Here is a 27,633-nt window from a genome sequence, read left to right as displayed (position 1 = left end):
AGAGAAGGCAAGCTAGACAATACATTTCTGAAATGCAAGGACAACAAAGAAGTTCTTTCTCTAAGGAAACCCTCGTTTGCACACGTACTTCTTTCTTCTAGAGATCTTTTAATTTGTAGGTTAGAGAGATCTTTTCTAGTTTTTAACAGGATTCAAAGCATTAGAACAAACTAGACATTGGCAGCAGCATTTGTTTATTGATAAAGATAAAAATACTAAAATAATATTGCATATAGCTAAGTTTTTCCCTTATCATCTAAGAAAATAGTAAACTTATTTTTTTTGTTGTTGTTGTTTCAAAATTTCTGGAAATGCTGCATTTCTTCAATAAACCATGATTCTGGCTTAATACTGTTGAACAAAACAAGAAATATATGTTATTGTCTATAACTGAACTAGAATGTAGAAATTGCTAAATAAGGCTGTTGACAGAAGATCATCCATTCACACACATACCCCAATTCTGTTCAATTGTGTCCGATTCTCAGAGACTTTCTGGATAAGTTCCTGTGGTTTTCTTGGCAAAGTTTTTTAGAAGTGGTTTGCCATTGCCTCCTTCCTAGGGCTGAGAGAGAGTGAACAACTGGTCCAAGATCACCTAATTGGCACTGTGTCTAAAGTAGACTTAATCTCATGGTCTCCAGGTTTCTAGCTTCTGTCTTAATCATTACACCAAACTGGCTTTAACCATTAGTATGGAGATAGATAGATAGATAGATAGATAGATAGATAGATAGATAGATAGATAGATAGATAGATAGATAGATATAGATACAAATACAAATACAGATATAGATATATAATTGCTATTGCTATTACTATTCATAACTTGAAAAAACAAATAAAATTAATGATAGCTATGGTAAATTGGAATCTCGCTAGGGTTTTGTAGATTACTTTGTAAAATGGCATTTACAAGCAGGTCCCAAAAAGATATGGCTAGCTAGGATGTTATTTGTTTTGTTTCATTTGAGAGAAAAATAAAACTAATGGCCCTGTTAATCCCAATTTCTGTTATGGTGGACACAAACACACTCAATGGACATATTGTACAGCTTCTTTAATTATTTCTGTCTTAGAATGGTTTATTTGATGGTTGTAAAAAAACAGCTCTTAACACTCTCAAAACATAATGAAATATTTAAACATGTGACTTCTAAATTTTATTGTACTTGCTGTCTCATTTCCAGGCTCATTTTGCTACTGTATTTTAAAGCACTCTTCTTGACCCTGAGGGCTATAAATGTTCATACTGAATGAAATATTAGATTGTCTAGGTTTTTATCTGTTTTGTGAACTTTTGAAAATTACTTTTTAGTTATAATTAACCCAGCTAAGGGGTTAGGCGATCAGAGAAAGAGAATTATTCATTTTGGTTAAAATAAATTTTAATAATTAATTAATGCATTAATAATAAAGATGTAATTAATTAAGATATAATAATTAAGATGTAAGTTTAAGATTTAAATTTTATGTGTAAATTTTATAATACAATCCAACCAAGTTGTGAAGGCCATCTCTGACCGTTTTAAGGGAAGAGCTATCCAGAGTCAGTTTTACAATCCTTTCTGTGGCATCATCTGTTTATCTGCAAGCATCTCGTGTGCAACACAACACACATGAGAAGATATAATTGCATGGTGCCATAGCTCATGTTATGTTCCAGAGATGGCATTTGTGCATATTTATTTATACACAATGGTTTCAGAGCATAATAAGGAATATGGAGAAATTGTAAATATTATGGTTGATTCCATTGATTTTAATTTTTTGGGTGGTGTTATTTTACTAAGCTTTGGCTTTGGGTCTTTGTGACAGTTTTATAGGCAAGACAGTATGTGCCTTGGTGGCAAGGGGAAGCAATTTTGATTTGCTTGTTTACTGGCTGTTTGTCTGCAGGGCTATTATGCAACTGTGTTTTTCCGAGGAAGATTCTCTCTGCTAAAATAATATCCAACCTATGTGCAATAAAGGATGTTGTGGAAAGGCGCCCCATTGGCATGTCAATGCAGAAAGCTAATGTAGTAGAGTGGTCATCTGTTGCTGGAGAATCTACATAGTAAAACTGTAGTGCTGAGTATGACTGGGGATTGGGGTGAGGAGAATAGGAAAGCAGTTGTTTTGTTTACTTGTTTTTAAATGTGGCTCAGAGAATAATTTCAGAAGGTGATGCTGTAAAAACTTGATAGGCTACAGTGAAGGCCTACCTTCACTTGAGCGTACTTTTAATATGAAGGCTTTAGCCCATGTGATTCAAAGTTTTTTATGAAATAGCTGTTTAAAAAGTATTACACTTGTAAATTTGGCTTTCATGCATATGCATCTTAATTTTCAGGGGCATATTATTTCCACGGGGTGACATATTGTAAATGAAAGTGTTGGAAGAAATATCCATCTGGTTCAGTTCCAAGCTGGGAGAAAGACACTGGAAACATGGAGGCTGATTGGAAAGATGGTTTATTGATGAAGCAGAACCACATGGGTTTGTGGGCAGCCAACAAAATGGAGGTTGGAGGGGTTATACCTTCTTTGGGCTTTGTATTTGAGCTTCCTGTTCCTATGCAAGAACGTGTATTCTATTGGCTATTGTCAGATTCCTATGGGGTCATGTAGGGGTTATGTAGGGGTCATAGCTGGCTCTATAGGCAAAAGAGGAAATGCAAATCTTAGATGCTTGTCTGAGCTAATTTGGTCAGCCTCTGGTTTATTGTTTATCTGAGCTCCCAGGTGAAGTTTGGATTGCTCTGGGGTGATGCAATGAAGGAGTTTGTGTTCTGAAAGGGTGTTGGGCAATTCCTATTGTGCAGTGGTGGGATTCAAAATTTTTTACTACCGGTTCTGTGGGCATAGGTTTGTGGGCGTGGCATGGCTTTGTGGGCGTGGCTTTGTGGATGTAGCAGGGGAAGGATACTGTAAAATCTCCATTCCCTCCCCACTCCAGAGGAAGGTTACTGCAAAATCCCCATTTCCTCCTGATCAGCTGGGACTCAGGAGGCAGAGAATAGATGGGGGTGGGGCCAGTCAGAGGTGGTATTTACCGGTTCTCCAAACTACTCAAAATTTCCACTACTGGTTCTCCGGAAGTGGTCAGAACCTGCTGAATACCACCTCTGCTATTGTAACTTAATGGCTTTGTCCTGTTTTGGATCTTGAGTGACGGGCTAATCCTACCATTCTGCCGTTGATCAGACTTTGCTACAGGGAGTTTCAAAATATCCTGCCTTGAATGGATTACCAAATCTGCATTTCTAAAAGGTGCCTCCTTAGTTTCTGCTTAGGGGCAGGGAGATTGGGGCTGCTTCCTGCCTCTAAAAAGCATGGTTCTCCATTTCTCATCTAGGGAAATATAATATTCTGCCGTTTTTAATATTTCTCAAAATATTTCATTCTTCTAGGAGTGGGGGCTTTCCACAAAACCTTTTGTCAACCCAGTGAAACAATCCAACTTAGATTCTATTAACTTTTGAAATAATAGTATACCAGCAAATATTATGTCTGATGTTTGTTACTCTAAAAGCTATCTAATTTTTCTCAGTTTCTGTTAAGCACTAGTATAGTCTAGTACTTATGAAAGGAGTAAAAATGGAATGTTGTGTTGATAAATTATAGTTAATTTCAGCAACTCTCTGAAGAATTTGAAATAATAACACCTGTGAAAGTCTTATCTGAACGTTTGTAACCTCCTTCCACATTTCATCTGAAGAAAGTGTATATATGTATACTCCAGGCTTTAACATAAAGCGACTTTAACATAAGTCACTGTTCTCCTCCCAGTTCATTTTAGGTTTGACAAAAAATTATGGCAAACTTAGAAGTGTGCCCAGTGCTTTGTATGCTTTGAATCCGGTGAATAAAATTAATACCCTGGAATAGATTTGGGTGTTTTAAAAAACAAATTACTTTAAATTTGGTATGAAAAAGCTTGACTTTTTCACATAGTTTACTCCGTATAGATTATATTTTAGCTCTGGTTTTATAGCCATGCACTTCTACATTGCAGGCAATGGTACTGTACATAAGTACAAACCTGATACCATATAATATGTGGAGGAATATAATGGATCACAGCCAGTAGTGGGTTCCACTTACCTTCACTACCAGTTCGGAATTGTGAGCACGCGCTTGGCACTTCTGCACATGCGCAGAACCTTCTGCGCATATGCAGAGCATCCGTGATGACGTCCAGGTGGGTGGGCGGAGCCACTACCGGTTTGCCTGAACTGGGGTGAAGTGGTAGAAACCCACCACTGATTACAGCAGCTCACATGGTGAAGGCTGCCCCCTTTCAGAAGAACATGTTATGTAAGCCAAAATGTTTAGATTTACTGTATATCACTGATGTTTCTAAAAGAATGGATAGTTAGAGGGGGCACAAAGTGTGGCCAGCCATTTACCTGAATGTGTTTATGCTCTGAAGTCAAAAAGATGAAGCCCACCAATTGTTGTAAGCAGCATTATATTAACCCTTTGTGATAACATTCATGCATCAGCCTTTGTGATAGCATGCATATATACAAGTGTGTACTTTGGCAGCTGTAATAAACAATGTAATGTGCATAGGTGTTAGGGTGCTGGACTGATACTGGAGAGACCCAGCTTCAAAGCTTACCAGTTAGCCCTCAAGCAGTAACTCACCCCAATTCACAGGATGGTTGTAAGAAAAAAATGGGAGAAAGAGGTACTGTGTACACTACATGCTTCTGAATGGAAAGAGAGGTTTTTTAAGGTAATATCCTAGGTGAGATTTTATTTGTTTTATTTGAGGATCTTTGGCTCATTGTTTCCTTGAATCTGGTATATATTATGCACTGTATTTGTTGATATTTTTCTGGGATAACTTTTTGAGATCTGTAGAAAAGTTGAGGCATTCTTAATGATTCCTGCTGCCATTGGGGTTGAGGGATGTTTATGGGTTTTTAATATATCCCGCCTGGAATCACCTATGTATTGGTTGGGCAGCCATATAAGTTTGTTAAATAAATTGGTAAGTGGTAAAATTTTCCGGTGGGTCTATAATTAAGTCCCAAGGGTGCTTTTTCAAGAGACAACTAACCTCAACTTTTTTTTTAAGATGTTTCGCTTCTCATCCAAGAAGCTTCTTCAGCTCAAGAAGTTGGATGAGAGGTGAAATGTCTTCAAAGAAAAAACAGGAACGTCCAGTTGCCTCTTGAAAATACACCTTTGGGAGAAACATGACCTGGATGACTGAGAATCTCCATAGACATCTACAGTATGATTAAGTGTAAATATAAATGTGACAATAAGGAAAGGGTATACACCATTGGAAAAATGCTGTCAAGACGAGAGTATTAATATTTTTCAAACTATATTCCTCCCCCTCCCCCTCACTGATACAGTGATTTCATAAACATATAGAATATTAGGCAGGGATAAATAAGCAATTGGACTGAAAGCTAACTTTTTTTTTAGCAAGGAACAAATTAGGAGGCTGGAACAGTTTGGCTGTATTTTAGTGCCTCTTGATCATACCCAATACCTTCTGAAATATTTTACAATAGAAGCTTTCCTGCATCTTCAACCCTATTGATTTACAGGTCAGTATTGAAACAATGTCATTGAGGTTTTATGGTAAGCTGTTTAATTGTGTAAAAGCTAAAGTGAGTTGTGGTTTGCAAATTAAATTGGAGATGGATTTTCTGTGTCTCTCTCTGACATTTAGGCCTCATTGCCTACTTGGTTTTGCTACATTCTTCCTGGATTCCTCTCCCCCCAAAAAAGAACACTTTTACATTTGGATTCTCTTGCTTTGTAAATTTCTGAAAAGCTGAAACAACTAGCATATTTCAGCAAATTGTGTTAGGAAAGTAAGTACAATCCTGAGAATCCTAGAGCCTCATACTGTTACACAACTTGTCTCCTCACCCCACCACCCTAGGGCCGTGATGGCGAACCTATGGTACACGTGCCACAACTGGCACACGGAGCCATATTGGTGGGCACGCAAGCGTTGCCCTAGCTCAGCTCCATCATGCATGCGTGCACTGGCCAATTGATTTTTGGGCCTTCTGGGCCCACTGAAAGTCGGCAAATGGGCTGTTTCCAGCCTCCGGAGGGTCTCCGGGGGGTGGGGAAGGCTGTTTTCGCCCTGCCCAGGCTCCTAGAAAGCCTCTGGATACCGGGGAGGGCAAAAAACGGGCCTATCGAGCCCACTGTGCCATCACTTGCCAAAAGCGGGGGGGAGCATGGAGGCTCGCGTGCGCATGCATGGGAGGGGCAGGGTGCATAGAGTTATGGGTGTGGGCACATGCGCGTGTGACCACCCTGCACTCCCTCAGCTTTTGGCATGCAATGGCAAAAAGGTTAGCCATCACTGCCCTAGGGCATACTCTGCCATCTTTTTTGACTTCTGTATTCTAGTGGCTGGGCCTGACCTGTGAAGCAGCATCCCAATTTTAGAAGAACATCTGATTATTACCCCAGAGATTTGAGCCAGGAAGTTAGGTGATTCTGCTGGTGATTTTTTGTTTGGTAGGGTTCTTGTTTTAACCAAGGTATTGTGGATTAAAGCAGAATTACGAGATTTCATTTCATTTTAAGTGAGAGGGAATAAGAGAACAGGGTTCTAATTCCTGTTTATTTACAAATACACATATATAAAAGTTTGGAACAAACTGGTGCCCAAAACAGTCAGTAACATCTCTTTCCTGTCAAGCTCTACTTCTGGTGACTTCATACAGCTGTCATACAGTTTCCTTGGCAACAGTAATGGTTTGCCATTGACTTTTCTAAGTGTTGTCCAATTACCCAGATTAGCTGGTGTAGTCTTTCATCGAAGTATGACTCATGCCCAACCCTGTTGTAAGGAGAGTAGCTGCATTTCAGGAGTGATCTAGTTAGCTTTGTCCACTTAGATCAGTGATGGCTAACTTTTTCCAGACCGAGTGCCCAAAGTGTGCGGGTGTGTGCGCCCGAACCCCAAAAATGCAATGTGCCCCCACATTTACCTCCACACATACGTGTGTGCCCCCTATGCATCCGTGTGTGCCCCCATGCATGCACCCTGCCCCCCGCACATGCATGAGCGCCCCCACATGTGCTCTGCCCCATGCATGTGCGCGTCCCCTGCATTCAGCCCCATGCATGTGTGTGCCCCCGCATGCACCCCACCCCCCACGTATACGCAGCAGAGACCCGAAGACAAGCTGACTGGCAGGAGGCACATGCGCATGCACAGCAGAGCTGAACTGGGGTGACGGCTCGTGTGCCATCAAAGAGGGTGCTGCGTGCCATCACGGACCTAGATCCTTCTGCCCAATTTCAGACTGGCTGTACACTGTTATTTAATCTTTCTTATTAGCCAGTAAGTATTATTTTCAAAGGATGGAGAGAAGAAGCTTCCAATCCTCAAGGAACTTTAAAGTTCTTTTGTGAAACTCTTGATCAGCTATCAGGGTTCTCATGCAAAACCATTGTAATTGATCCATTCATGCTGTTAATAGAGAAAGCCTTAATTATAGTATTGTACCGAGCTAGAAAAATTGTATCTCAGGTTTGTTGCTGGGGAAAAAAAGGAGTAGATATCCTCATCAAATCTTTCTTCTTCAGTTGCAGTGATTGTGTGTTGCAGGATGACACAGAAAGTATATTATTCATTTGCTGGATTTTTGGGTATGGAAAATAGTTCAAAGAAGACTGTGACTGGCAGAAACTGTTATCCTAATACTGTTGAAAGAAAAGGAGGAGTTCTGCAGTGCTGGGCAATCTTTCACTTGTGACCTTTCCAAGTGATAGATATTATGTATATTATCCAGAAGGTGAGAAATCTCTTCTCCGCTAATTAAGGACTGGATGTTTTCTATGCCGATGTGGAGTCCAGCAAGTAACATATCTGTGCTGGCTCTTTCCATTCTATCCTCCCCTTCTGCTGCTTGTCACCAGAGCACTTCTGAAGTTTTCCAATTATTAATGAGGCTACTGTTATTAATGAGGCAAAAAGGACAACTCTTGAAAATTGCCCTATGTAAGTAGGAGCTCGGACTACCAGTGGAATGACATGGTTGAATATAGCCTTATGACACCATCCTAAGCTGTGATTTACTTAAAACTTTAGCTTGCTCAGTAAATCCCAATATCTTTGCTTAGCATACCATGATAAGCCACAAATTGGAGTTTGGAATTCACGGTGGCCTGGTGACTAAATCATAGGCAAGCTACAATATTTGAACTCAGACTATGTATATGTATCTTATAAACATTGGATTTAAGATTGTCATGCTCTAATTATTACTGGGTTGTCTTCTTCCTGAAGATGTTATTTATTTGGAAAAAATTATAGTCCATAAAACTAGAGATTAGTATATAGGTTCCCTGTTCACAGGTTTCCCTACCATCATGAGAAATATATGTATTTTAGTCTGCTGATAAAGGCAATCCTCAGTTAACTATGGCAATTGGGACCGAAATTACCATCACTAAGTTATATGGTCATAAAGCATGAAGTCATGAAACGGTGCTGCTTAGCGATGGAAGTTCTGGCACTCCTGATTGCCATTGTTAAGCGAATCACTGCAGGATGTTAAGTGAGGATGTCATGTGGTTCAGTAGTGGGTTTCAAATCCCGTCACTACCAGTTCGCTTGTGGGCGTGCGCACATACATGTTGTTGTTGTTGTTGTTGTTGTTGTTGTTGTTATTATTATTATTATTATTATTATTATTATTATTATTATTATTATTTATTAAATTTATATCCCGCCCTTCTCCCCAAAGGGACTCAGGGCAGTGAATAGCTGAGAATTAAAATAACATACAATATAAAAGTTAAAATAATTAAAAATAAATTAAATTAAACAGCCGCCCCAATTTAAAACCCCTAGCAATACAATTAAAAAAACTAACCCCTAAAACCTATTCAGGCCAGGCTGGCTTGTTGAAATAAAAACGTCTTCAGGGCCTTACGGAAAGTGCAGAGATCCGGAAACAGCCGTATTCCAGGAGGTAGCTTGTTCCAGAGGGCGGGTGCTCCCACAGAGAAGGCTCTCCCCCTGGGGGCTGCCAGCTGACATTGCTTGACTGACGGCACCCTGAGGAGGCCCTCTCTGTGAGAGCGTATTGGCCGGTGGGAGGTTATCGGTAGCAGCAGGTGGTCTCGTAAATACCCTGGCCCTAAGCCATGGAGCGCTTTAAAGGTGAGAACCAACACCTTGAAGCGCACCCGGAAGACCACCGGGAGCCAGTGCAGCTCGCGCAGGAGAGGTGTTATATGGGAGCGCCATGTCGCTCCCATGATCACCCGTGTGGCCACATGTGCGTGACTCTTCTGCGTCCAGGGCGAACCAGTAGCAACACCACCACTGATGTGGTTGCTATTTGTGACCTTCTGCCAGCTTCACCATTGACTTTGCTTTTCAGAATAGCAATAGCACTTAGACTTATATACCGCTTCATGGTGCTTTGCAGGCCTCTCTAAGTAGTTTACAGAGTCAGCATATTGCCCCAAACAACCTGGGTTCTCATTTTATTGACCTCGGAAAGATGGAAAGCTCTGTCAGCCTCAAGCCAGTTGGGGTCGAACTCCTGGTAGTGAGCAGTGAGTTAGCTTGCAGTACTGCATTCTAACCACTGTGCCACCACAGCTCAGAAGCCGGCAATATACAATTGGGTTTTGGAGCAAAAATAATTATTTCAGAAGCAAAATAAAAACAAGACCTTTCACCTAGCCCAGCAAGTAAGCAAGACTTTGAATCTGCTTGCGTATCTGTTTATCCCATAACATTTGATAATAAAAATGACTCATAGCTCCTGATTAAATATAATAATTCAGAAAAATAACTTCATAGTCCTAGATGAAGTTTACTAGAAATCTGCAATGGGAAATAAATCTATCCTTATTCATAATGAATGTTACATTTTGGTGGAGTAATAAGAAAAATGATTGTTCATAACATGTCAACCTTATAACTAAAAGCTAATATTGAAGTGGATTTACCACTATTAGACTTGTTGCCTTTGGGGTGTGTTCTTGCATTAAATTTTCTATGCATCTTGTTTATTGGTAGCAAAACTCAGTAGTTTGACACAATATGCCAGTTATTCGAGGCATATTGATGTAAACCAGAAGCATTGAATTTTTTTTTATTTTGATGAACATCTTTTGATCAATGTCCGTGCAGAATAAAATATTAAACTTTTATTTATGAATTTTATACCTGGTTTAAAAACTCATAGTTATTGCTGAGCAACTTATTTCCCCCCCCCAACTTGTTCTCAGGGTTGGATTGCAAAAAAATGGAAATGTTTTAGGATGGGATGAGGGGGTGAAGTTTGCTTATAATTAGGAACAGGGTGGATTTGATTTAAATCGAGTTGATTTAAATCACAATTTAAATCATGATTTAAATTACTAGTGAAAAGGCTTGATTTAAATCAACTCAATTTAAATCATAATTTTTAAAGAGCAACTGTCATCTCTGCTACTCCTTTGACCCACTGTTGACTCACCGATAGTCCCAGTGTTGCAGAATATACAGCCTCATGCTACATAACTAAGCTCCATTTCATGCTGAATAAACTAAATTATTTATGTATCTTAAATAGAAAACTATCTTAGATAGATTTTTTACCTCAAAAGTTTTTTATTAAAATAAATTCGATAAAAATCAAAAAAATCTGATTTAAATCAAAAAAATCCGATTTAAATTAAAAAAATCTGATTTTTAAAAAAAAATTTTTTAAAAATCATTGATTTTTATCCACCCTGATTAGGAAGGAATTCCTTTTCTAAGGCATCCATTGAGGAAAAGAGCAGTCAAATGATGAAATTGTCCCTGATGATGACATTGTGCATATGCTGCAACTTTCTTGCAATTGATACCTGATGCACAAATGGTATTTGTGTGATTGCTTCATCACAGAAGTGTTGTCATTCTGATGTCATCATGGTTTGCTAGAAATGCTACTCTCCTAGCTGTCATGAACAACAACCTTCTGCATTCATCAATTGTAAATATACTGATGGTACTTTACACTGAAACTGCATATTTAAATATAACATAGTAAAACTCATACCTGCATCAGTTTAACCTTCAACTCACACAAGAAAGGATCAAGGTTATAAAAAAAAAGTTTCTGCACAGCATATATGGTAGATGAAAAACTCACCGGGAACAGTGATCAGTAAAGTGAGAAATGGCCAAACTTCCCCCGAGAAGGAGTGCTTACATTTTGGAGCCTTTATTTGAGCCTTAGTTTGAGATTAGGAAAATAAGATGTCTCCAAGGCCCTTGCAAAGACTGTTTCATAGAGTAATTTATTATTATTATTTATTATTCATATTTCTATGCCGCCCACTCTCTGAGGACTCTGGGTGGCTTACACCAAAGACAGTATACTAAATAGCATATTGCCCCCAACAATCTGGGTCCTCATTTTACCCACCTCGGAAGGATGGAAGGCTGAGTCAACCTTGAGCCGGTGAGATTTAATCTGCTGATCTGTTGAACTAGCAGTCAGTTGAAGTAGCTGCAGTACAGTAATGAGACCATATGAGAAAAAAAAAAAAAAGAAGTCCCTAGGAGCAACATTAAAGGAAGTTCAACATGATTTTAGGGCACCGTGCATTACTCCATGAATATGTTAAGTTGTTGTGTTGTTGTGATTTCTGCACTAAAAAATGTAAAGATTGGACCTGTGTTATGGATGAGGTGACATTTTTCATACTTAACAGACTGCAGAGTGTTTTAAAATGGTGGTCCCCAACCTTTCCAGCTTGGCGGATCGGCAAGGGGGGGAGAGGGGATGGTTCCGTGTGAGCAGCAGGCGCATGTGTGCTTGCCTGCTGCTTCGGCAGCCTGGTTCCAAATGGGCCACAGGCCTGGGGTTGTGGAACCCTATTTTAAAACGTAATGGAGAACTGGAGATATTTTTATCCTGTTCTTCAGCAAAGAATTATGACTAGAGTGTGTTACATTTTCCTTTGGACTCATCATGTTCATAATCCAAATTCTACTTGTGTATCTGACAACCCTAGAAACTGGCTTAAAGATACAGTTATCCACTCACATTTAAGATTACAGTTTTTGATGCTATAAATATAACTGCTGCTCAGAGTCACGTTCTCAGGGAGATGGGCAGCATATGAATTTAATAAATAAATAAATGAAATTGATGTATTTGGTGTAGGAATGTACAGAAAATGCAAATGTGTTTTATTTTGAACCTGAAAAAAATACATTGTTTTTTGGAAGCTTTGCTGGCCTGTTGTTATTAGATTCTTATCCCATCTTTATATGGGCAGCGAACATATTTAATAACTCCTTCCTCCTATTTTCTCCACAACAATTTTTATTGTTGTTTTGTTGGACTGAGAGAAAGGGACTGGCCCAAAGTCACCCATGCCTTAGGGAGGCCTAGAATTCCCAGTGTCCTCATTTCTGAACTAGCACCTGAACCACTACACCAAATCGCTCAGCCATTTGATTTGACATAAGTGAAATTTGGAACATTGGCAAGAGAGGTGGTAAAATGGGGCAAAATTCACTTAGCAACAGAAATTGTGGGCTCAATTGGGGTGCCTATATCCCCTTATAGAGCATTGCACTTGGCTTTTTTTCTGCATTTCCCAAATGCTTCTGCCCAGAACCTGTGTGTTTTGGTGCGCAAAGGACACAAAGCTAGCTGTTCTGTGCATGGTGTGATTCAAGCATGGAATGTTTTTAACACCTCTCTGCTTTGGCACTTCATGTCTTATAATTCTTCTATGTAGCGAGACAAGTCATCATTTCAGAGAATAAAACTATCTTAGGGTGAATGCATTATATTTGCCATGGTTGGTAGGAAGAAGGGGTCTTTTTTTCTGTCTTTGCTTTTGTTTTACAATATAGCTTTGAAAGGGGCTGATAGGAGGAGCTGAAGAACATCTCAATTGGTGAAAAATGGACACAGGCAAACCACCCCTTCCCCCTTACCGGTGGTCTGTTTTTTATTAAGAAAAGGTTTCTTTTTTTAAAATCCTGTTCAGTTTTCTAGGTGAATCTGTCACTGCACCATGGCAAACCTATCAGGTTTTATAACATTTGTATTTCTTCAGGCAATGAAGGTTTTTTTAAAAAAACAAAAGTCCCTTCATTTCATTCTGCCCATTTGTCCAAATATATTTAGCTTTAATGTCTGGATTTAAACCACACAAAGCATCTTCTTTTGCTAGTCTTTATCCTTCCTTTCCTTCTTTCCCTCTCTTAATTTCAAAATGGAGCATACACTTTCCAATTATGGTTGAAGTCTTCCTATCCTATTGTTTTATTCATCATTGTTAAGCAGAATTTATTAAAAGAAAACTGATAGGTATATTGGAGAAGGACAGGAGAATAACTATTCTGCGTGTGAAATAGTGATTCAAAGCTCATAAGAGTCAGCTGAAATATATTTTTTTAAAAAAATTCTTCTAATTACTTCTCTGTGAATGCCAAATATTCTTGATGGGTTTTTTGTTCTTCATTTAAAGAAAATTTCTTCAGTCCTAGCAATTAATATGTTACCTTTACAGACAAAATTCTAATTTGTTAGCTTTGCTTTATTTCAATAAAGGAATCAGATTAGTATATATAGAGGAGCTTTGATGAAATAAATGGGACAGCCTTATAGACCTGAAAAATAAGAGTTTGCTAGTTTCATCTAGTAGCTAAAATGACAAAAATGGTGAAATTAGGGTGTATTTTTCTCCCTGTTTGGCCCACCAGTAAAATGCTCATGAGTAGAAGCATGGATGAGATGCCCTTTAAGGACTCTTCCAGCTATATGATTCTATGACCACAGGATGTTGCTTGCTCATATAAATGGAAATTGCAGGTCTTCATGGATCCACCCATAGAAAGAGAATTGATTGGTGCTTGTTTTCCTGGCATGGGTGGATTGGGTAAAGATGCAGGTGAGTCTGTGGGTCTGTGGAAGCCCCTGACTATACAGAAAGCCGCATTGTTAACGTAGCTTGAACTATGGACAATGGTTTTTTTAAAAAAAACTAGCTTTATTTCCAGCTGCGTTCAGCAAAGGAGGCAATATGTTTAAGGCTGCCACGTAGAATAGTTCAGTTTATACATGTTTGGCCTGCATGTGTTTGTGTATTGATGTAAATTTAGAAATGATTAATATAATTGAAATAGAAATGTGGTGTGGGAGACTGACAAAGTAACTATGAGCCTGTCTTCTCAGGCTGCTTCTGGGATAACTTCAAGGTCCCCCCTCCCTTTTTGGATCATTCTTACTGTTAAATTGGATTTGGACTAGCTATTCTTCCAAAAAGTGTGTCTTCAGATAGAAAATAGCCCTAAAACAGCTTACCAAATGGAATACTACTAGTGCAGCAATAGCAATAGCAATAGCTATAGCACTTGGACCTATATACCACTTCATAATGTCTTATAGCACTCTAAGGAGTTCACAATGTCAGTGGAATTGCCCCCAACAATCTGGGTCCTCATTTTATCAACCTCGGAAGAATGGAAGGCCATGTCAACTTTGAACTGGTCAAGATCAAACTCCCGGCAGTGGTGCAGAGTCAGTCTGCAACACTTCATTTTAACCACTGCACCACCATGGCTCCTTAGTGTAAGTTGATCTAGAGAATAATTCCTGGTTCTTGAATGTTGAAATGGGAGACTTCAAGTACAGTAAACAGACACGGTTTGTCAATACATTTTGCTTAATCATCTCTAAGATTCCTAGTTGATTTTCCGCATTAAAACAGTCTCGTACTTTGAGGAGCGTATAAATGAAGAAGCATTGTGTTTCAGCTACCACCCCCTCTCCCTAAAGAAATCCTATAGAATTTCCATATTTATCTAGTATATTTGTTTGTAGCTATACGGTATTTGTGTGTTGCATTTGAGAATTTCATTGTCTTGAGCCTTGCATTGACAAAGCACTGTTACGCACACTGCTTCTCTGGATTACTAAGTATGTACAGAAATACTGAGGACTTTGAATGAAGGCTGCAGATGGCACACGTCAGTAAGGAGTTAATCTTGATGGTCCAAATGTCCCCTTTTGATTCTGTGTTGATGTCATTTAAGAGCAGCACAACAGCTTTTGAATATGGTCTTTTTCAACTTAGGAGAAACTTCAGCATTAAAAACAAAATCTGAAAGGGCATAATTTCAACCTCTAGCTATGAATTCTTGTCAATCTCAGAAAATTCAGCTTGCCCTGAGTAGTAGAGAGGAACAATTTTTTCATAACGTAATTGTGTCAGGGATCAATTTCACTTGTATAAGTAGTCCCACCTGAATTTGCTTGACAACTAATTTCTGCAGTGTTATTAATTCATTTTGTAAAATATAGCAAGAGTTTATACCTGCAGGTTGGACCTAATCACTTTCCTGAAAGAATTACTGCCATATTCAAAAACTGCTCCATAGAACCAGTCAATTAAACAGTCCTATCTTCATGTTTTGAACCTGAAAACACGAACTTAACTTTGAATGCAGAATTTTTTCTCATTAAAGGAATGCTTCAAAGGAAACATTGTGGTTAGCAGAAGCATATTACTTATTTAGCTTTTCTGTATTATTAATGAGCACATGGCAGTGGTGGGTTGCTACCAGTTTGCCCTGGATCAGGCGAACTGGTAGCGGCAGGAGGCTCCGCTCACCTGCCCGGACACTTCTGTGCATGTGCAGAAGTGATGCACATGCAAGCACAAGCAAACTGGTAGCAAACTAAATTGATACCAACTACTGGCACATAGGCTATAGAGCCCTGACAGGGAGCCCTACAGAACAGCAGTGTGTCATTGTTCCTATAACTGTCCCCAGTCTTCTGAAGCTGATGCTTTAGAGATATGTTGTTTGCTGTCCTTGAATCCTGAGAACATCAAAGATACTGAACTTAGTGGCATTCATTGACTAAAACAAAAATAAAGTAGAAAGAAGAGTGTTTTGGTGTAATTTCAAAGTCCTAATAGGAGAGAGTTACTAAATGTGAAACTTTGGTGGAGAATTAGTGAATACAATTATATTGATAGCAAAGTAAATCATCTTTTTACAGAGGTTCTAACTTCTGCAATATTTTCATGGAAGGATCAGTTATCACTCTCTGGGGGTTGAGGAACTAATCTGGTCTTGGGCTAGATGTGTCTGTTTCCCATGGGGACAAATATTTTGTGTAATCCAGGAGAATCCAATGTGTAAATGCTTTTACAGTATATTTCTTTTCAGTCTGTCCTGATGATAGCACAGAAATAAGATATGGCAATAAGGGAAAAGTAGAAAAAACCATTTCTGTTGTTTGGACTGGAACAACTTTTGTCTTCTGTGATTTTTTTTGTCAGGATTCAGGCATCCCCTTGGCTTGAAGGGAAAAGAGATTTGACTTTTTTTATAGAAGTATTTTTCAAAAATGGTGTTTAAAATAAATAAGCTATGCTTTTTTGTTGAATTAATGTAAGTGGTTGGATATGTGATCTTGGCTGTTCACACTCCAGTTATCTAAGCATTTTGGTGAAGTTGGAAAGATATATTCAAACAGGTTCAAATTAATGTAATTATGCTTATAAAATTATTTGTCATATACTGGTCATGAACGTTATAGTTCTTTTATGAGAAACACTGAATAGATGAGCAGTATTTAAAGATTATTGTAATTATATTTTTAAGATGGATAGAATTAATTAATATATAATTTGGATATTCTTAGCAAAATGGAAAAGAAAATGACTTTCTCCAGAGAGAATGGGAAATTATATGCAGCATAAAATTCTACTGTACAAGATCACAAATTATAAAGAAAACTTGACAGCCCCAGATTACAAAATCGTAACATTAAAAAATGAGATATAAATATTCTGGGTGTGAGATAAAATAAATAATTAAAAAGAATACAAGAAATTACTATTAAAAGTCGCTTCAGAAGGAACAATAGATCTTAAATTACTGACAATAATATCCATGCAAATGGTGGTGTTGATTAAGAAGGAAAATTAAAGGGAATGCTGAATTGATAATTAGTGGTTTAAATTATTCAGTGTACTTAATAATGATGGAATATTTTTATTTTTTCCACTAGTTGAACTTTTGGTATAATTGGACATTTATTTATTGGTAAACATTATAAGTATGTTAAAAATGAATAATCAGTGTGAGTACTGTTCTGAGAATTTTTATACAATTTGCACAATAACTAAATTGGTGTATTCCATTAAGCCAGATTTATTATAACGATGGTTTGTTGAATGAATCACAGTGGGAGTTATACAATACACAAAGTCCAAACCAGGTTATATCCTAGTTTTGTTGATAAATTGTAGACTACTTTTCCTGTTGCAACTTTTAAAAAAGGATGTCCAAAATGCCTCAAGGGAAAAGACCATTTTCTGCATTTAATTTCAGTTTCTTCAACGGTGTTTTAATCTCAGATGTCTGTTATTCCTTTTGGGAATAACAGAATTTTTTGATCACTTTCAACACCATTCAAACTTGTCACCAGTTTTAATCTCAGATGTCTGTTATACCTATTCCTAACTACTTTTCATAAGATCTATCTAAAATAAATAGAACTGTGGGCAAATAAAAAGAATATAAGAAAGGAAATGAAGAAGAGCAGATGTGTGATTGAAAAAATAAGGTGAAGAAAGGTGCCTTCAAAATGCTCTGTGAAAGTCAAAATCCATGGTACTATTCTCATAGTAGGAGACTGAGCATTCCAAAGATAGAGAATAATGCTTGAAAATAAGGCAGATATTTGTTCCCCTAGTTTTGCAAATGGGAGTGATGGCTTTTTAGGGTGGGTTTAGCTCTCAGTCATATCTGAAAGTGATCATAATTAATATAGAAAAGAATAACCAGTTAATTAGCTTGGCTATACATTTTTAATCTCACTGTTCTGACTTTTTTCCATCTTTATATTGATCAAAGTATTTATTTATTTATTAGATTTTTATCTCAGCTTTGTTGTTTTATAAATAACTCAAGACAGTGAACATACCTAACATTGCTTCCTCCTCCTATTTTCCCTGCAATTTTCCCCTGCTTTGTTCTTAGACTGTTTGGAAGTAGAGCAAAACGTCAAGAAGGTGGCTTATGATGATGAGTTATTACCTTATTGTATCATCATTCATCATCATTTTAGCCATTGTCTACCCACTGCAGGATGATGGTCTGTTCCGCATGCTTCCAACCAATATGGTCTTGAGCTTTCTTTTGCCAATTGGGCCCACAATATTTGCTGATGTTGTCGATCCATCTTCTTTTGGGTCTCTTTCATGGACACTTTTTATTATACCACCATTATTTTACAATTGCTTTCCCTTGATTTACAACCCACTTCAAACCACAGGAATTTCTTGCTTAATTTTAGTGGTTGGTAGCATCAGCCTTGAGTTCCTGTGGTGCCTTGTTATATAGGCATTTTCTTTGATACAGCTTTCAGAGGCAGTAGACCTTCACATGGAGAACTTCTCATTTATTAAGGTGTGTGGACAAAATTTGAACAACCTAGGTTACTCTCCACCCTCATCTGAATTCTATTTAAAGCAAATTGGTGATGATTATAACAGTAATGTGAAGAATCTCCAGGGTTAGGATTTTTTTTTTAATGAAAAAGCAAGTCATTTGGAATATATGGCAAAACTGAATCATATATCTTTAAAAAAAATGTTCCAACTAAGTATCATTTCTTGTTGCCTTTTAAAAAGAAATCTAATTGTCTTTGTTACTGGCACATATATTCAGCTGAATAGTGTATAGATTTTATCTATACACTATTCAGCTGAATAGTGTATAGATTTCAGCGCACAGCGCTGAAAAAGGAAGCTTAAGAAGGTAAGTAGAATAGCGAGCGGGGGGAACAGCTGTGCCGTCTGATTTAGATTTGTAGGATTTCCTGCTTTCTAGCGAATATAAATTGTGCGGCACAGCTGATTGTTGGAAATACTGGTTCATCCAAACCGGTAGCATTTTTTTTACCTCCGGTTCACATGACCCAGTAGCTTTTATTTCTACCAGTTCTCCCAACACGGTCTGAACCGGTAGCATTTCACCCCTGTTCGGACTTCCTGTTAAGGAAAACTGCAGTTTCCTTAACCATAGTTTTAGTAAATCACTATTGGCTATATTCATCCAACATGATAAACTATAAATGGTGATTTGCAAACCTTAGGAGCTTGGTTTAGACAACACCCAAATAAGCCCTGTTCTAAATTAATTGATGTATAAATTTGGTGTGTATGATTAACTAAAGTTTGAATGATTTTCCAGATAATTTGTGTTTGGAACAATAATTGAGAACCTGGTGGTGGATTGAATGATCTCCCAGTAATGAACAAAGTGATATCCAGGCAGATTGTGTTTTCCACTTCTCAGCATTATTTATTAGCAAAATTGGTATATCTTTCTCCTTTTTCTTTTCCCAGTTAGCCATCCTATTCATACAGTGGATGAATACACTTGTATACATGTCACAAATACCACTGGGTAGCTCTGAAGTATTACTGGTGACATGTTTGAATGGTGTTGATTGCTTTATGACTGTTTTGTCTGAATGTTATCTAGCATCCCTGGCACTTGTATGCATGTTTTAAATCAGTTTGCCAACACTTACCTCATAGAAGCCATTGTTATTTTAGCAACCTTCACTTAAAAGTCCTGAGTATTACAATGGTTTCCATGCTGACAGCACATTGTCCTGGTGAACAAAACTGCCAATTGCCATTGTGGGTGTCTCCTTGCAGGATTCCTGATGTGAGGGCAGGATATTCATATTGTGCACAGGCCTTTGATTTTCTGCATTAGTCCCACAAACTCTAGACTTTGCAAGGTAAATTGCACTAATCTCTACAGTGGGTCTTCATGCAAGTACCGGTATTGTCCTAAAAAAACTTGGATAGTTTTCAAGTGAAGATTATTTTGTCTAGCGTCTTTGATACGGGTGAAAAGTGTTGGTATCCTTAAAAATTTCATAAGGAGGTGTCTTAGAGGGTCAAAATGGTGACCTCAATACTCTTCTCTACTTTGGCAAAAATGGCATTCATTAATATACTGCTGTAAGTAACAGATACTTTATTTTTATCCTGCCTTTATTATTTTTATAAATAACTGAAGATGGCCAACATAACTGACATTGCTTCCTCCTCCTATTTTCCCCATAACAACAACCCTGTGAAATGAGTTTAGCTGAGAGATTTGCCCAAAGTCACCCAATGGTTTTCATGCCTAAATTGGGACTGGAATTCAGATCCTGATTTCTAGTCTGATGCATCATTAACTGCTAAATCAAAAATAGTTTTTCTATTTTTCCCTTTCATTATAAAAAGATGAGGAAATGAGTTTAAAATAGAGAAATGTTTGGCTCATCACTTACTGGAAAACCACATTTGATAGTGCTTCTGTAATTATCTTACAAATATTCCACACTGCAGTAAATGTAGTAATAGATATGCTGTCTTTGGGTAGGATGTTGTTGTTTTTTCTGAATACAAAATGCTGAGTTTTGAAAGGGAGGAAATGGAATATTCTATCAGCAATATCACACTTTTGACAGAATGAGTAAGCACTTGGAATGTGAGTTGAGAGAATAAGTGAATATATTTCACCTCATCCCCAAATTAATTGTGTTTTATTTATTTGTTTGCACAGCATAAACTAACATAAACTAACGTTGAGAGGCTTACATACGCTATTTATGTAAATAAGGTTAAAAAGTAGAGACTTTAAAGCACAAATAACAAAAAACAAAATACAGTGTCATTGATTAAATAAGACTTTTCGTTCATTAAACTCCAGAAAGGGACATCTTACAGTATTTGTACCTCATCCCTAGTCTCCTATTTAAACATTTACTATACTGAGAATTTGAATATCATTGTAAAGCATTAATGTTCCTGAGAACTGGCTGTGGAGGATGTAAAGCCAATTTAATTTGTATCATTTTTGTAAGAGTCCCTGTTTTTTTCCTTCTTAATGTTTCAGGTATCTTTGAGAGGCCTAATTTGGATGCCGTATCTGCAGCACCTCTTCAATCATGGCTGTTTCAGGACCAAAAGCTGTTCTACTGTCATTTGCGAGTCTTTTTCTTCTCACATTTCACCTCTCTGCGGCACACAGGATTCCTGACTACTCTGAAGAAGACGAGGAGAAGCAGTGTTCCAGAAGAGAGCACCCTATGATTTATTTCGAAGGTGAAAGATCTTTCTTTTTTAATTCTTCTGTCCTGGCTTGAGAAGTGGCAGTTTTAGGTCACTTTGGATTGCAACCTTCAGTAGCCTTTCCTGTTATTTCAATTACAATTCAATTTTCTAATGAAGTGCCAGAGTGGCATACTCTGTCTTGTTTTATTACAGCCATTTCTTCTTCAGTTCTAAAAGGGCAGAACTTGCTCTTTCAAAAATTATACCATTCGGATCTGTATTTTGCTGTAGAAAGTTAAGCTTCCCTGCTTCCTTCATGAAATAGTGCCTATTTACAATCTGGATCTCTTTCAGTCTCTGCTGCAGAGAGTAATGAGCTAAAATTATTTCTGCAATGAAGTTGGTTCGTTTATGTATTACATTTATATCCTGCCACAGTCTTCCAGAACTTGGTGCTGCAGGAGTACAGAAGCCACTCAAACATAATAAGCTACTAGGTAAATTTATGACCTAGAGTTATGCTGAATGTCTGGGATGGAACACCTGGATTTGTGATGATAGAAGGGGAAGGGGAAGAATTGTGTGTTTTTAAGATTTTAATTTTTTTTAATGAAAATCTTAACACACAATTCTCCCCCCACACCCTTGCCATCACAAAACCTGGTGTCCCATACCAGGCATTCTCCAGAAAGCAACTAAGCTTTAAGCTCTAGAGAAAGGTCATTTCAAAGTCCAATGCCTCTGAGTCTCAGCCTCCCACACCTTCCGAAAGAGAGGAACTACCAATTGCTTTTCTTGGGAAAATCAAATGGATTGGGCTAATTCTAGCAAATGAATACTGTCTTGAAGCTAATCTGATGCCAAGGTATAAAATCACAGTTAAAGCATGGATGTGTATATATGGTGGAGCATCTAACTGCACCTAGTCATCTGGTCTACCAAACAAAACTAAGCAGGAGTAGATTTTAAAGGAAGAACACCAGGGCTATAAGCTGTTCCTTAAAGTTTAAAAAAAACGCCCTTAAAGAAGGTTATGATAAACCATTTTTATAGTGAATACTGAACACTTATTAGATCCTATCCATATAATTACCAGAGGTCAGGCTTGTCTTGGCTTGTATATTTTATCAGCCCGTGTGGTGGCAAAGAATACTGATAGAGAATTAGGGTGAGCAAAGAGATTTGCACCTGATACTGTTTGGTAAAATGAATATAGAGTCAGTAAACAGTTATAAACTGGAGGACAGCAGGGCACTGTTTTAAGGCACCATAAAAATAATATTTTCTAAATTTCACCAGCTATAAAATATTTTAAATGTTTTCTCCACAGCTATTGTTAAGGATATTCTAGGCTCATAACTGATGTTATGGGTTATTGAGCAGAGTACCTCTTGAGTATGCACATGAAAGCGGCTGAGAGTGAATAACCACAGTTAATATACTGACACACTGAGTTGTGGTAGTCGTCTCCTTTTAGAAAAAAGTAAAGCAAAGTCCAATAACAATCCAATATACACAGATAAGGCGATAGTTAAAATATCAGTTCAGGGATATTCCAAGTACAAAGTCTTCTTACCAGTTGTTGTCATTACACAATAAAACAGTTCTTCTTGAGTTTCAAACAGGAACAAGTTCAGTATTGAAACATTCAATAAATAGTAGAAAGCAACAAGTAGCAATGATCAAACAGTGATCATGCAGAGAGAACAGGTAGAGAGTAACAGCAAATAAGCAGATAAAATGGTGTAGTGTTCTCAAGCCATGATTCAGGCTTCCCCTTAAGTACATTGGCTACAGAGCTTAGCCAATCAGGATACAGGATGATGCAATACAGTCTTAAAGCAATATAATACCTTTTGACAAACATGTATTGATAGTTTATATATTGCCTGACCAACTAGTTAGACAATAGCCATTTCCTAACAGCTACAAAAAACTAAACTGTTCCTTCTTTCTTGTAAGGAAGGAGAGAAAAAGACCCAGTATTTAGGCTGCTACATCAATGCCGGTCAGTTTTACCTAAATGGCAAACTACAGTGTTCTTGGCTGGTGCAAAAAACCTTATAAATCAGTTTGCATTTTATAAAAGGACATTTTCTTTTGGGCTCACTATGTAACAGGCAAATTTATGACCTAGAGTCATCTTTTTTTTTTTTTTTATTGAAAAGGTTTTCAAATACAAATTTTTCCCCCTTTTTCCCCCCCCTCCCCCCCTCCCTAACCCCCCCTCCCCACCCTTCCCCCCCTGTGACTTCTTCGTAACAAAAAAAAACCCTAATTCATAACAGATTACTTACTCCCTCCTCAAAATACTGACCTTTACTTACTAAAAGTATTATAAATCCCCCTTTATCCATACATTTCAGAAAAGAAGAAGAGAAAAAAAACAAAAAAAAAACAAACACATTATACTATAACTATTATAAAATAACTTCTAATTTAGCATAATAGTGTTTTATATCTATACATTATTGCAACAATTCAAAACCACCTTCCACTTTAAGACTATACGATAAGTCCTACTTTAGTAACATTTCAAAGCGGGCTCCCCATAAAATCTAATTTAACATTTATTCCACTCTATCCATTTCCTCCACTCCCCTAAATGTATCACTTAAAAATCCCTTTTCTTAAACTAATCAGTCTGTAGCTAGCTTATTCACCCACTGTCTTACAAATTTACCATACACAACAATTCTTGATATCTTTAATTCACTGCCCACACTACTTAAATATATATATATATATATATTCCATTATATCTAAATAAAAAAAGAAAAGACAATAACTTTAAATTTATAGTCCATATAATATCTTCTTGTAGTCTTTCCACTGGATTGTTAAAGCCAACATCCATAATAGGGTAACATAGCTTGCTGATGCAACAGTTTATTCAAGATCTCCAATCATATCTGCCCCCATCAGTAGTAAACATCTTCTTATATATATAAAAGTAAAAACAACCACCCGAGTGACATTATAATTATATTCCATATAATAATAATTGTGGGTTTCATCAGGATTATTAATTTCCATCATCGTATTGGGTAACAACCCGATCTTCTGCATGTCCCAATGTGATTCTCTTGCCTTATAGTTCAAGATAATTATAATATATTTATCAACACAAAAAGAAGTTTCAAAGTAGATAATTCAAAACCATCAATTTGAGGCTCTTTCCATGTCCCAAAATTACGGCAATGCAGAGATCTGCCACTATCCTCAGGATGATATTGACCAATATGTCGCCTCCTCTATGTTTTCACATAATCATTCATATTTTAAAATCACTGGCTTCACTGTTGCTTGGATTAGAAATTTCTATTTTTGTACAACCTATTTCTTTTTTTGTTTTCTTTTTGTGGGTTTGACTTCCATCCTAATTTTTTGTGTCTCGCATTTCTTTTTTATCCCTTGTATATCCTCTAATTGGTTTCCATGCTTGTCCTTGCCTTGATAAGTCATCACATTAAAATCAGATGGCACTTCTCTCAAATTTGTAGATAATCCAGCTGGGGTATCCGATAAATCCAAAGGCAATTTATCTGGTACAGTCTCTGTCTTTAGTTCCAGCTCCTTCTGCTTATCCTGTATTATATCTGAAGACGTTAAATTCATTTTCAACCTATTTTGATAAAATTCTTCCGCTCTTTCAACAGTATTTAACTGGTATCTTTCTCCTTGATATCTCAATATAATACCAACTGGGACATCCCACCGGAATTGAATATTTCTCCTTTTTAACTCAGACACCAGAAAGCCAAATTTCTTCCTTTCCATTAATATCTTAGGTGGGAGTTCCTTGTAGATCCAAATCTTTCTTCCATACAATTGCAAATTAGAATTGAAGGAATTTTGCACAATTTTATTCCTAATTTCTTTATCTGAAAAATAGATTACCACATCTCTAGGCAATTGCCTTTGCTTGGCAGTCCAGGAGTTTATTCGATAAGCTCTGTCAATCCTACAAAACACTTCCTCAGGTTGAATCTTTAAAATCCCAGCTAGAAATTCAGAAGATATTTTCCTTAAGTCATCTCTGTTATTTTCCTGCAAACCTCTAAGTCTTATTGCATATTCTGTGAAATTATATTGTATCTTTAGAACCTCTTTTTCAATCCTCTGTTGCAGATTTTCTACATTACCAGACTTTTGGTCAGCATCCATTTTAAATTTTTCTTCTGAACTATAATCCTGAATATTTAACAAATCATTTTCAATTTTTTGAATTCTATTGTCCAATTTATCTTGAATTTCATCCATTTTTGACTCTAGTAAATTAGTATTTGTATCCAACCGAATCATGAATTCTGACACTTTTAAAATTTTTTGCTGCAAAAAGTCAAACTTGGATTTCACCAATTCCTTAGTTTCCTGCTTAAATTTTTCAAGTTGCTGATTCACAATCTCATCCCTTCTTTCAATCTCCTCTAAGAGAAATTCTATTATATTAAAATCAGGTTTCTGCGACTGAAGAGTTAAAACTTGTTCCTTTAAATTCTTAGTGGGGGAATCCCCCCCACCTATTTGTTTATCTGGCTTCACAAGCCTCAGTGCCATGTTTCCGCCTAAGCAGGCTTTGTTAGAAGAAAAAAAAAAAAAAACAAGACAAAAGACTTCCAGCCAGCAACAATCCGGCCTCCAGGGGAGAAAGAGAAAAACAAAAACAGGAGCGGAGTTTTGTCTACAAATGTAGCCAGTGGTATTTATTCCGCTACATTGTAATAATAAAAAACGGAAGAACTTTCCCTCTCAAACTCTTCTCCAGCCGCGGCAGACGCCATTTTAAAAAGAAACTTTTTTCCTCTTTCTCTTCCTCTATTCTCTTAAGTAATTTTTAAAAGATAAGTAAAATACTTGCGCTTCAGTATTACAGGTCCAGCTCACATTTTCTTTGAGTAATCTGTCAAATTCGCAGGCTTGCTTTTGACGCCTGGCTCTGCATTAGCAGAGGTCTCCCAAAGCCCGGAGCAGCGGCTGGGGATATGGGGCATCTCATCCGCTCCATCCCAAAAGTAAAAGAAAAACTTTTGGGACTCTGCAGAGAGTTCTACCCACCCCTGCCGGCTCTATCTCCGTTTCCTCATGGGAACGGAGTTTTTTCGAGCCGCCGTTCCGTTGTGAAGGCGGCTCTGACAGGCAGTGGAAGCTGACGATCCCAAAGGAACGTCTGGCGGCGGCCAGCAGCAAACAGGAAGTCCGACCTAGAGTCATCTTGAACATGGCCTTTGTTTCATAAAATGTTGCAACCTATCCTTTGGTGATATTCATCCGATGCTAATATTGTTACTTCCACAAATCCATTTTGAAATGAATTTCTCAAATAGTGAATTGCTAATTTTGCTTTCTGCTTGACACATGCGAATATATCTGTGATTATTTGTTCCTCTATTGAGAACAAGTAACTTATTTTCCCTCATTTTTTTGAGAATGAGAAGTTACATCTTGATATACCACCTGAGTCTTACCTATTGGCATGTGAACTGTTTGCATTTCACAAATGTCAGCAGCTTTTTCTTTTTACTTTAGTTCTTTTATTCTATTAATTTTTTTAAATGGATTAAATTAAATCAGTGACACATCTGCTTCTGTATAATAACATTTTGTTCCTAACTTTAATTTTCTGGAACCAGGAAAACTTGATTTTTAGAATTGTTTGTTAAGTCACACCATGTGCTTTGTTAGAGAAGAGTAAAAAAACAAAACTTATTGTAAGATTAATTGTAGGGGGAAAAAACTATGTCTGGTTCTTTAAAGAAAAAAATTACCCATACATTTGTTGAAACAAAAGGCAAGGCTTGTCAGCTTTGAGTTATCCTAAGACTATTAACAATGTGGCTTAAAAGGATTAATTTAGAACAGATACTCCTTTTATTTGTATTAGTTTTATGCCTCCAGTGAACACTGTACTGCTTTGTATTTATTGTTGGTTGGATTGAGCATGTTTTGTAAATAGCTTCTTAGATATCTGGAGTTCCAATGGAAGTGGATAATTTCTTTAAAATAAATGCATAAACAAACCACTACAAGCAACACATGCCGTTTTAAAAGTAGTTGTTAGTAGAACTATTTATACGATTCAGGCACAGTTAAGTTGTACCTATTTGTAGCCTTCATAGTTACATGCTCTTTGCTGTATTTTCATGATAGAATATATGTGACATATTAGGTGTGGGTTTTTTTCATGATCCTAGAAATTTGTTCTAGGAAGAATTGCAACAAGTTGCTAAAGGAATTAACTGCAGAAATCCATTGATGATTATCTGAGCAGAAGGATTAGATAATAAATGTATCCACGTAATAACATTTGATAGTCATTTTTTCCATCACTTGTTCAAAAAACCTAATTTGCACCACTATCTCAGAGATTTTCTTCGCGTCTGAGAAAGTCTTTACACCTGTTTCATTGTTAATTAAAATATAATAGTAAGATTTCTACCAATAATACAATATTATCAGGTTTTTCACATCCTTTTATAAATCCAGATTATTCTGCATGGATTATGGATAGTAATACCTTCTGTAATCTTCATATCAGAGTAGCTGTCAAAATCTCAG

The 27,633-nt window shown here is 37.2% G+C and overlaps 1 protein-coding gene across 37 annotated transcripts in view; it reads left to right on the top strand.

Moving 5' to 3' along the window:
- The window catches only part of SEMA5B (semaphorin 5B), a 478,266-nt gene that overhangs the window by 266,981 nt on the left and 183,652 nt on the right, over positions 1 to 27,633 (top strand). For 35 of the 37 annotated variants that reach the window (XM_087883981.1, XM_034422787.3, XM_087883946.1 and 32 more), the window contains one exon: positions 20,918 to 21,126. In XM_087883981.1, coding sequence (XP_087740107.1) covers positions 20,970 to 21,126 — 157 coding nt within the window. In that variant the 5' untranslated portion in view covers positions 20,918 to 20,969. Of the gene's footprint in view, positions 1 to 5,430; positions 5,556 to 20,917; positions 21,127 to 27,633 lie in introns of those variants that run through there. The other 2 variants (XM_087883942.1, XM_087883994.1) reach the window with 1 other exon arrangement.

This window comes from Pantherophis guttatus, chromosome 1 (assembly GCF_059756535.1).
Source record: "Pantherophis guttatus breed Tessera chromosome 1, ASM5975653v1, whole genome shotgun sequence".
In the NCBI taxonomy this organism is placed as follows: Eukaryota; Metazoa; Chordata; class Lepidosauria; order Squamata; family Colubridae; genus Pantherophis; species Pantherophis guttatus.
This window is presented reverse-complemented; position numbering and strand designations above follow the sequence as displayed.